Raw genomic sequence first — 10369 nt, forward strand, 5'->3', positions numbered from 1 at the left:
GAAGTGGCAATACGGAGACAGACACTTTCATAGCAGAGCTCAATCGTCTCCAGCATACGAAGGTCAACTCATTATGAAATGAGGTGGTCACACACAGCCCAAGAGCTATTCTTGTCGCATCTGCAGCAGCTAAGTCACTGCACCACTTCCTCTGGCAGTCCAAGTGTCCAAGCTGCAGATCTTTAGCTGTTTGACTCTCAAGCTGCCCTCCTTAACATTTTTTTGTCTTTTGGATATACAGTATGGAAAAACGCTGCTTAGATGGTTATTAAATATAACTGTAAACTGGGCAGGGAAAGTGCTCCATATGGGAACACAGAATACAATCACAAGGCTGTGCTTTAGCCCAAACAGCTTGCAGAGCACTCATTTCCAGAAGTGAAAGTGTTGCCTGTGTTAAAGTATCTGCATTAGAGGCTTTCAGTTATGTAGTTAAAGCTGACAATAGCTCGATACTTGTAAGCCTTACCAATACACAGGTCCAGCTCTGCAGTACAAAGCTTGCCTCACCCTTCAGGATTTCCCCTCATAAAACTCTCATCAAGAGTGCAAAATCTCAGGATGGAACACCTGGAGACTGACTCTGTATTTGCACAGTCTGTGACACAAGTCAGCCTCAGGAAAGTTTCAAGCGATGCAAGTCACACCATCTGCTGAACAACTGCCTAAGTGTGGTTTCAACCCAGCATACTTTTAACTCATCCTGAGCATCTGGAGCTTTGGCCTGTGTTTAGGTCTGGTCTGTAATGTCAGTGCTTTGCTTGCCACAGCTAAATCAACCATAAGCACAACTGCAAGTAAATCTCAAACATACATAGAGATTTCATTGACATACCAGTGCCCTTCTGCTATGGAAGCAGAATAGTACCCTTCTTTCATATATGCTTATATAGTTTACATAGTTGTGAATTATGTTGGTGGGAAGAAAAACAAAAAAACTAAGAAGGAATGCCTCTCCTGAGAGCCTTTGCTGTGCCTCCACCAAGCAGGCCCACAGACACCCTTACTGCCACCGTCATAGAAGTCAAAGCTTTTCTAGACCAGGAACTCACGAGGCCCCAATACTTTGTAGCATAGATGTGTTTTCCTTTTGCAGCAAAACTAACTTCTTTGTATCAGACACACAGACGACTTTTACCACCAAAGCCACTGAACAATTTGGTCAAAAGTGTACATTCAAGTATTTCCAAACTACTCTTATTGCTCTGTTGCCCAGGAACAATGCTGCCCAGATAATTTTAGGGAAAAAATAGACAGGAAAAAAGGAGCCACAGCAAAAGAAAGAAATAAAACAGAACCCACAGCAGCAGTCACAACTACAAAATAAATTAATTGAGAGGGGACAGGTTCTGCTCCTACTGAATTCACTGGCCAGCTTCCCATTTCATTCAACTGGCCTGATAAACACGTGCGTCCCTCCAGCTTCTGTCCTGCCAGAGAGGAAGGCTGGCAGACGATCCATCAACACAAGCTACAAAGAATCAGCACTAGTGCTGAGAAAATTCAACTGCCATTCAAAATAAAAAGCTAGGAAATGACAGGAAAAGCCTTCCAGCAGCTTCAACTGCAACTGGATGTACAGCACTAGCTTTAATTTAAAAGCAATCCAAAAGCTACTATGTGTTCTCTCTATGTAAAATTTAACTAACAGAATGTTCCTGTAGCAACTTTAAATTCTCAATTCTCTTTTTAATTATGCAAAGGCAGTACTACACAAGCACTGTTAATCATATTCCTCATGTTTAAGGTCAGAGTTGGATGGAAAGGAGAACCTATTTCCATAAATTACTTACACGTAATCCAGCACAGCTATAATTTACAGAAAGACGTAAACCAAGTATCTTAAGAACTGGTTATCCTTCGCTGTGATCGAGTATAGATACTTTGGTGGAAGGGACAACTGACAGTCAGTTCTTTTCAATCTTTAAATTATTTGGCAACAGAGCAGATTAATTGATCTTGCTGGACATTGCAAGTTCTCTCTGCAGAGACCAGAGATGGGGAATATTCTATAACATACCAACAAGCAGGTGTATATACCAGAGGTCTCTCCTGTTGATTTACTGTATTTTGTACTGGGTAAGATTTACTACTGGGTTGTTGTTTTTTCTGTTTGTTTATAGGTTATTTTTTGGTTGGGATTTGGGGGGGAGGTGGGAGGGATGGGACACAACACTACTGTCTCCCTTCCTCTCCTTTTATCCATATTTTTCAACAGCATTTTGAGACCAGCATAGATTATTTTTATTATGTCATATAGAAACAAATTTGTAAAATTTGTAGCTAGTAATTTCCCTGGATAAAGCACTAGTTAACATGACTGCTCTTAAAGGTCCTAAACCATTAGGTTACATCCAAACCTAAAACTCATTAGAAGTGACAGCTGCTGAGAACTGACTTATGAAAAGAAGCTGCTAGCCCTTTTACTTGTTTTCAGATGGTTTGTTTGCTTGAGGTTTTTTTAGGTTATTTGATTTTTTCCTTTTTAAGACTTTGATTTTAGGTTTTACTCTCGGTGCTGCTATTTTCCGCATAGATTAAACTTTGATTAATGTCTCTGGGTGTTCAAATCTAAAACAAATCCACAAGTATGCCTGGGATTTGTTATTTTGAATCTCAAAAAATCTGAAACCTATATGTATTATGTTTTCTCCTGTGTAAACAAACTGCCTCATTTCTTTGCTTCATATTCAATTTCTCCATAAATCAGACTTGGATGAGCTTTGCAAACAGGAAAAATAAGTCTCTTCTGTTTTCCACTTCCAGAAAGTAAAACTAGCTTATATATACACACACACACATATATATATACACACATACACAGATTTGAGATAACATAATGTTAAAGCTGCTGCGAAACTGCTAAAATATCTTAAGAGCTGACCGGAGACACGCAAGTGAAATGCAGTAAGAAAAAACAAAACCTGGAAGTCCACTATTTTCCTGGATTTGTTGTACCTTCTTAAGATTAATATTTTGTTCTTTCAAGACTAACGAGTTTAAATGGTTTCCAACAGTTCTGCACACATTTAATTGGATACAAGCAACATGAACATTGTGATCTCTGTAATAAGTGTATTTCCCACCTTCTTATCTGATGTTAAATCACAGGAAAAAAAGAAAAAAAAGAGACTACAGTATGCATTAAGCAAGCTACTGTATTTCCTAGCTTTAAGGCTCAATCTGCTACACCTAAGTGACTCCTCACAGAACTCTGTGTAAGCTGCTCTTGAAAGCCTCAACTGATGGAAAATAACAAGGCCTTCCAAAAGGAATTTATCTGAGTGCTTTACTATCTGTGCAAGAAGTAATGAATGTGAGTTTTTGTCTCAGAAGCTCCAGTGACATCATTATTGCTCTTATACTCTGGTGGGGGGGTTTTGTGGGTTTTGGTTTTTTGGGTTGTTTGTTGTTGTTTTGTTTTTTTGTTTTTTTGTTTTTTTTTTTAAGAGCCCCCTCAGTCCCCTCCACCATTATAGTCCCATTAAACAGAAAGCCAGCTATGCCCTGTTAGTGACTGCAAGATACTGAGCTATCAGTGCACTGACACTGCACAAGATGAGAATCTATCATCCAGATGAACAAACAGCAACCAGCTTCAATGTCAACTTTTTTTTTCAAAAGGGGGCTCTGTGTGTGTGTACAAAAATAAGTCAATGTATATTCATCTTCCTATTAGCTCAAATAGTTAAACATGGCTTGCTGCCCCATTCCAAACAACACACCTGTATATAAATCATTTAAAAAAAATAAAAAAAATAAGGAACTCCTAAAGCTATCAATGTGTGAAAGCAAATATCTAACAGGAAGTGGTGAGGCTAATGATGATTATGTCTGCTACGTGCCGTCTGTAATACTTTACTCCTAAGTGCACCTGTAATAATACTTACAGAACAACTGCTGACCCAGCACAGCAAATTAGTGAGGAGCAGGGCCCAAGGCTCAATATTTACAGCTACCTCAAAAACAAGCTAAGGCATCCCAGGTAACTTGACTAAATTAATGGTGTTACTACTTACATGAAATGAAAAGCAGGAACAGGTCAGCAACATTCAGTAAAACAAAGTGTTTTAAATGTGCTTCAATTAGAAGGTGTAACAGCCATATGCAGGTGCTTGCTAATTTCATTGGCGAACTCCTGAAATAGTCTTAACGAACTGACACCCTTGCTAATGTTTTTCAACTTCAGTGAACCCCATCACAGTTTTTGAATGATCCGATTCACCTAAGAACTTCACTACTCTGACCCAACAGCAGTGGCACAGAACCTGTAAAATTACAGCGCAATCCCATAGTCTGGGACTCCGTTTTCCCTACGCCTTTAGTGTTGAACAGCTAACAGAGACCAACAGGTTGATCTCCTAACCCCATGACTGTCTTGATTTCTATCACAGACTTTTGTATATTAGACTGCAAGACAATGCATCATAGAGACCATGCAGAGCTCTACCAAAGGGGCATTTAGATGGTTATTCGTGCTTAGGCTAGGCTGGAGGTCATTCACTGAATGGCAAACATCACTGTTTTACAAATAACTTTCAATTCTTGGTGTTAAAAGGAACATTAAAGAAGGAGTTTAAGCCCCAGGCATTTAAAAAGGAATACGGTGATATAATCCTTTCAGAAGTAACTTGTTTAGAGTCAGTAGCATTTCCAGGAGAAGACATATAGTAAAGCAAGAGACAATCAAGCTTGCAGAATGATGGAAGAGCCTTCACAGCGTATTGTTGCTTCCTCTTGTTCTCTTTGCTTTAAATTCAATGCAGAAGTTTATAGTCCCTTTGCACAAAGAGACAACTATATATTTCCACATAATTCTGAAGCAGTCTTTGTCCTATTTGTTGTGGCTGTCTCTCCCATGACATATAGATGACCTTGTTTTGGTAAGATGAAGCTAGTACACCCTCTTCTCCGCAGATCAAGTCTTAACCACTAGCTCTTGATGCAGCACAGTTCACAAGCACATTTGGTCACAGGACTTGGGGCATGGAGGAGTGGGGACAGGGGGGAACCAACCCCACTGGTAGCACAGGCTCCTGTCAGTCATGGGAAACTCAGCTCCAATAAACCCTCTGCAAGCCACAGAAGAAAGGAGAAGGACTAGATTTGCTTCTGCTTTGCAGTCCCTCCACCTTGACAACACAAGACATTCCTACTAGTGGAAGGTGTTGGATTATAAACAGAGGAAAACATCCTCCTTCTGCATCACTCCACTTGATAAAACCAATAGTGAGCTGCATTTTAAGGACTGTGCAAGGCAAAAGATCATCTGGAGATGAGTGAGAATCCAGGCAACATTACGGCACACAACGTAAAACATTCCCTGTAAGAAAACACAGCTTAGTAAACTGGCACTCTGCCCTTCTACAAATCTCAACTGGTATTCGGGGGCAACCTTACTAGAGGATGCTACATTACTTCCACTGTTTAGCAATCACAAGCATAGCACATTCAGATCCTAAAGTTCATGGTATTAAAAAAATAAATTAGAAACACTTTCTCTGCAGAAGTGCCTGCAGCACAGTCTGGGACAAGCAGCAGGAGGCAATGATAGTGCAAGAAAAGGGTATAAACAACAGGAGGGAAATGTCCAGCCTATCAAAGGATGCTCCAGAAGAAACCAAGCTACTCTCATCATGATTCAGAGGCCTTAATGTGACATCACTGATTATGAGCTTTCTACAACAGCTGCATCACAGCTTCACCCTGTGAAGCTTCTGCCCGACCGTTTCACAGCAGCATACAGAACTTCAGGGTGGACTTCTACAAGCTTTTTTAACAGCTTCATTTCATGAGGAAATAAAAATATGTTTCACTACGCAGTACTCAAATCCAGAGCTCAATCTCACTTTTAAATTCTACCTCGTTACCCATTCTGAACTACATTAAGCAAATCAACACAGTTCTGAAGTACATGGCACAGCTTTCTGACTGTCGCACGGTCGTTTTCAGCAGTGCTCCAGCTGTTTGACCGAATGATGTTCAATATCTCTGAGCACATTAGTTTAGCACAGCAGTTGTCAAATATCTGCTACGTGGACCTCAGTCGAGTACTATACAGAGAGACATATAGTCCACCATCTAAATAAGAACTCACTCTAACTACACTGACTAAAATCACCAAGGCACACATGGCCCTGAAATTCCAATTCAGGTACCTAATATTAGGTTCCAAAATCTGTGTTTTATTCTATTCTATATAAACATCAGCATAATTTCTGAACATCTTCAAAAAACCCCCAAAACTAATAACCTCCAAACATAGCTAATAAATCTTTCACATTCTCCCCACCATAATGTGTCACTGCGTTTGCACAAGGCTTTAGAAAGCAACTAGAAACACATACATTGCTATACATTTATATTATTGAAGGCAAGGGCACCAGGTCCATAGTACTTCAGTGTCCTCGCAAGGGTTTATTTTGTAACCGCATGTCTAGCCTCCAAGAAGCATCATGTTCTACACAGATTAGCTTTATATTATTTGGACACTTAAATACATATCTCATTGAAGCAAACAGACGGAGAAACTACTAGCACTTCTTCAAGAAGAATTCGGGAGCCTCATTTCACCTACCCAATTTTGAGAACCTTATTTCTGAGTTCCCTAAGTAGGATACCAGATTTTAAACCATGCGACTGCCAAATGAATCTGCTCAGCCTTGCACACTTTGAGCTGGCTAAACCAGTCTGAAATGCTGGTAAGGAATGTTTGTAACAACAACAAGGATCCAGATGCAGTACCACTGTGCATTTTATAGGCATGTTATCCTGTATAACCAAGTCGATCTGTACACTTGTAGCAGCCATTTCTTTGGAAGAAGCAGGCTTCTTGACACCCAGCTGAAGCCTCTGGTCTGACAAGGGTGTGGGTCATCTGAAAAATGTGAACAAATGCCAAGTCTTCAACCAGACATAACCAAAGGATGAAAAAAAAAAACCCAAACCCACAACTCCTGGAAGTGGGGACATAGGATAATCCTAACATCATACAAATGCCTATCAAAAGCAACTGTAGAATGTAAGTAGTGATGCCTGTTCTTCCCCAGGGATAAATTCTTAAGGTACATTTCTGTATCACCTTACTATATACTCTTAGTAAGTAGTTACTCCTCATTTCATATAAGGGACATCACACTGCAACAAAGTTAACCCATTAAAATTTCACCTCCACAACCGTTCCCTCTTTCTACCAAAAGCAATGCTGCATCTCAAAATACACAGGCACAGCATCAAATACACATTTCTGGCAGGAATACCTTGAGTACAGCTTCACCCATTACAAGCTTTGAACATACCCTGAAGAAGTTTTTTAAAAATTAGAGCAAAATGTGATAAAAAAAGAAAAACTGGAGAGAATGTAAACATGCTCTTAAATTGCTAGCCGCAAAAATATACTGAATTGTTAAAAGGGTACATTCTATTAAACTCTGCCCTTCCTCCACATCTTACTGGTAAATAAATAACAACATATACCTCACCGCGGTGTCTTAAGTCTCAGTGCCAGAACAGAGCAGAAAAGAGCAGTGTTAAGTTAGAATTCAGCTGCTACGCCAAAATGATTTTTATGCAGCTTTAAAATCACGCTACAGAAAGATAAAAATATTTACTGTTTATAATGGTATCATTGAATAGCAAATTGGGCCCTACTGAATTAGATACTGCAAACACATAGCGAAGAAGGGGTGCCTATTCCGAACAGTCAAGCTACCTCGGTGAGTCAGTGCTTACTACAGGTGCTCCATCCTTTGTAGAGATGATGAGGTTAATGACACACATTAACAACGCTCGCCCCTCAGGCCTCAAAAATAACAAACAAACAGAAATAGAACGCTCAAGAACAGGTTGGGAAAACAGCAACAACAAAAAAAAGGAAAGGCCAAGCCCCAGAGCTTTGCCTTGCAGAACTGAAGAGGCAAGCGGGGTGCAGGCGGCGGCTCCCGGGAAGCCCGCAAAGGGCAGGAGGCGCCAGGACCTCCAACGCCAAAGGCAGCCGGAAGAACCCGAGCCCGCGGGACCCCTCGACGAGATTTTTACGCTTCACGGGAGCGCTCGGCCCCGCCAGCTCGGGAGAACTGCGGCACGTGAACTGAAGACACCGGTTAAACCCAAAGGGGGTAAAGTTCTAAAGCTAAAGGTGTTAAAATCTGAACTCCCAAGGGGGTTAAATGGCAGCAAAGGGGTATATTTAAAAAAGAAACCGCCCGCCGCGCGGCTCCCCCGTACCCTGCCGGCCTCGAGGGCGGGCAGCACCGCTAAGGGACACGGGCAGCCCCCCCGCGGCGGCCGCGCACACGCCGGTTTCACGCTCTTTACACCGGGGGGTCTCAGAACCAACCGCGCACGGCGGGGGGGTGGGGGGGTGCCGGGGCGGGGACACACCCGCCCCGCTCCCACGGCGCGGCTCGGCCACCGGAGCTGCCCCGGGAGGCGCCGCCCAGCGCCGGGGCTGCCCCGCCGCACCCCCCCTCCTCGCGGCGGGCCGGGGGCGGGAGGTACCGGGCCGGGGGCGGGAGGTACCGTACCGGCGGGCAGGAGGCAGTCCAGCGGCGTGAACGCGCGCTCCATGGCCCCAGGCCGCCCTGCTTGGGGGGAAAGGGGCGGGGGGGGGGACAGGCACACAGAAACAGTGCGGCGGGACCGGCAGGGGGGAACAAGGCGGGGATTAGCGGTGCCCCCTGCCTCCTCCCTGAGGAACGCCCCCCGCTGCCCAGCCGCGGCGGCTGCGCCCGCCCAGGCCGGCGAGGAGGCGGCGGCGCTGCCCGGGTACCTGCAGCCACGCGTCCTCCAGCGCCCGCCCCCGGGGTGGTGCTTCTAACCGGGCGGGGGGGGGGCGGGAAGCCGAGAGAATCGATCACCGCCACCATCCGCTGCTCGGCGGTGGATTCAGCAGCGGGAGGGCGGGGCGGGAGGCGGAACGGGGAGCAGGGTGGGGGGGGAGTGGGGAGCCCCGCACCGCCCTGGCAGCGCCTGTGGGGACCCTAAGAGGACGGAGTGGGCCGAGGGGCCGGCCGTGCCCTCCCCCCCGCTGTGCGGGCTTTTAGCTCCGCTCCCGGCCCCGCTGGGGCTGGGCCCAGCGGCTCCCGCCGCCGCCCGCGGGTGTTTCCGGCACCCGAGCAGCACCGAGCTCGTCACGGCTGGGTTTGGGGAGGGCGCGGAGAGCAGCCGGCAGTGGAGGGAACGTGGTGGCGCGCTCGCTTTTTGATCGTCTAAAAAAGCGGCCGCAGAGGGCTTTCTTTTTATTAAATATTATCTAGCGTACGGAGGGGTTGCTTAGGGCAAGGAGTGATAGACACCATCATTAAGAAGAAAACAAAATCCGCAAGTCACTGTCTGTGCTGGAAGTGTCCTGCTTTGAGCTCCCGTAATGAACAGTTCACTCAGAAGTCGTTAATGGCTTTCAGCCCGTCGAAACTGAAAAAAAAAATAAAATCGCGGCTGCAATCCTGCAGCGAGACCTCAGCCTCTTGCGTGCAGCCGCCGTCCTACGGCTCCTGCTGCGCTCGGGATCCAGCAGGACGCGGGTGCGGAGCCGCCAGCCTGGCTCCGCTGTCACTCTGGGCGTCGGCTTCGCCTCCCGCCCCGGCACAAAGCCCAGCGGGGAAAACAGCCGGCGAGCCGTGTCAGGCCGCGCAGAATAATGCGGCATTTGTAGTTGCAGCTCAAGTTTCAGTTAAAATTATTTTAACATCATCACAAAACTTGTAGTTTCTAACCGCTTACAGACTCTTAACTGGAGAGTGAATCATCTTCAGGCATAAAATGCGTAACATCTGTTAAATTTAAGTTTGTGCTGGCAGCACCGGGGTCAGATTTAACCCCCAAACCATAGCGCTGGTGTATTTCCACCTTCTCGACCAGACTTTGCTCCTGCAGGTGCCGCCTCCCCCCCCCGACAGCCCCGCCGGGCACAGGGGCGGCCATTTCCTCTCACCGAACACACCCGGCGCTGTGCCCCGGGCCGCACCTGGCGCCGCCGCGGGCCGTTCCCGGCGGGCGGCGGCTGAGGGGAGCTGCGCGGGGCCCGCAGCAGAGGGCAGCAGAGGAGCACAGCCCGCGGCGGCGGGCCCAGGCCGGGCCGCGGCACCCCCAGTCAAACGGGGGGCCGCCGGGTCCCTGACATGGCCGCGGGGCCGCCTTCTCCAGCGCGCCCTGCGCTGAGGCGCCCTGCGGTGGGGTCAGGCGGAAGGATGAGGTCTCGTTGCAGAGGCGTTCGGAAAAGGCAGCGCGGTAGTCGATTGAGGTTTCCGGTCAAACGGGAGGGAACCGGGACCAACACCTCAGTCCGTGTGTTAGTCTGAGATTCACACTCAGATTAACAGCATTTAAGTGATTTAAGCGTTTGGGCGAGGCTGGGCCACATTTATTC

General features: G+C 46.2%; 1 protein-coding gene across 2 annotated transcripts in view; it reads right to left on the minus strand.

The window, feature by feature from the left end:
* Window positions 1–8704, minus strand: part of TPK1 (thiamin pyrophosphokinase 1) — a 321339-nt gene extending 312635 nt beyond the window's left edge. The window contains exon 1 of one of the 2 annotated variants that reach the window (XM_074892034.1): window positions 8526–8704. In XM_074892034.1, coding sequence (XP_074748135.1) covers window positions 8526–8568 — 43 coding nt within the window. In that variant the 5' untranslated portion in view covers window positions 8569–8704. The remainder of the gene's footprint in view (window positions 1–8525) is intronic. The other variant, XM_074891961.1, reaches the window with a different exon arrangement.
* Between the last annotated feature and the right edge of the window lie 1665 nt (window positions 8705–10369).

Source organism: Strix uralensis, chromosome 1 (assembly GCF_047716275.1).
Source record: "Strix uralensis isolate ZFMK-TIS-50842 chromosome 1, bStrUra1, whole genome shotgun sequence".
Classification (NCBI taxonomy): domain Eukaryota; kingdom Metazoa; phylum Chordata; class Aves; order Strigiformes; family Strigidae; genus Strix; species Strix uralensis.